The sequence below is a fragment of the Priapulus caudatus genome, unplaced genomic scaffold (assembly GCF_000485595.1).
Source record: "Priapulus caudatus unplaced genomic scaffold, Priapulus_caudatus-5.0.1 Scaffold15599, whole genome shotgun sequence".
In the NCBI taxonomy this organism is placed as follows: domain Eukaryota; kingdom Metazoa; phylum Priapulida; class Priapulimorpha; order Priapulimorphida; family Priapulidae; genus Priapulus; species Priapulus caudatus.
This window is the reverse complement of record NW_014592660.1, coordinates 1-792: the sequence shown is the minus strand read 5'-3', so window position 1 is coordinate 792 and position 792 is coordinate 1. Positions and strand designations below refer to the sequence as shown.

The 792-nt window shown below is 58.7% G+C and overlaps 1 protein-coding gene across 1 annotated transcript; it reads right to left on the bottom strand.

The window, feature by feature from the left end:
• Window positions 1-169: 169 nt before the first annotated feature.
• LOC106820497 (eukaryotic translation initiation factor 4 gamma-like) lies at window positions 170-679 on the bottom strand (the record flags this gene model as incomplete). The annotated part of the gene is given in 1 exon segment (XM_014825009.1): window positions 170-679. A coding segment is annotated over 1 exon segment (510 nt), but the record flags the coding sequence as incomplete, so codon positions are not given.
• Window positions 680-792: the final 113 nt, after the last annotated feature.

Sequence of the window (792 nt, the reverse complement as noted above, 5' to 3'; positions counted from 1 at the left end):
CAGCCTCACGTGTCTCACGTTCAGCCTTACGTGCCTCACGTTCAGCCTCACGTTCAGTCTCACGTGCCTCACGTTCAGCCTCACGTTCAGCCTCACGTGCCTCACGTTCAGCTTCACGTGCCTCACGTTTAGTCTCACGAGCGTCACGTATAGCCTCACGGGCCTCACTTTAAGCCTCATGTGCCTCACGTTTAGCCTCACGTTCAGCCTCACGTTCCTCACGTTCAGCCTCATGTGCCTCACGTGTAGCCTCACGTTCAGCCTCACGTTCAGCCTCACGTGCCTCACGTTCAGCCTCACGTGCCTCACGTTCAGCCTCACGTGCCTCACGTTCAGCCTCACGTTCAGCCTCACGTTCAGCCTTACGTTCAGCCTCACGTTCAGCCTCACGTTCAGCCTCACGTGCCTCACATTCAGCCTCACGTGCCTCACGTTCAGCCTCACGTGCCTCACGTTCAGCCTCACGTTCAGCCTCACTTCCAGCCTCACGTTCAGTCTCACGTTCAGCCTCACGTTCAGCCTCACGTTCAGCCTCACGTTCAGCCTCACGTTCAGCCTCACGTGCCTCACGTTCAGCCTCACGTTCAGCCTCACGTGCCTCACGTTCAGCCTCACGTTCAGCCTCACGTTCAGCCTCACGTGCCTCACGTTCAGCCTCACTTTAAGCCTGACGTTCAGCCTCACGTGCCTCACGTTTAGCCTCACGTGCCTCACTTTCAGCCTCGCCAGCCCCACCAGCACCTTTCACTTCCCCCCCTCCGATTCGCCAGCCCGACCAGCCCTTTACTTCCC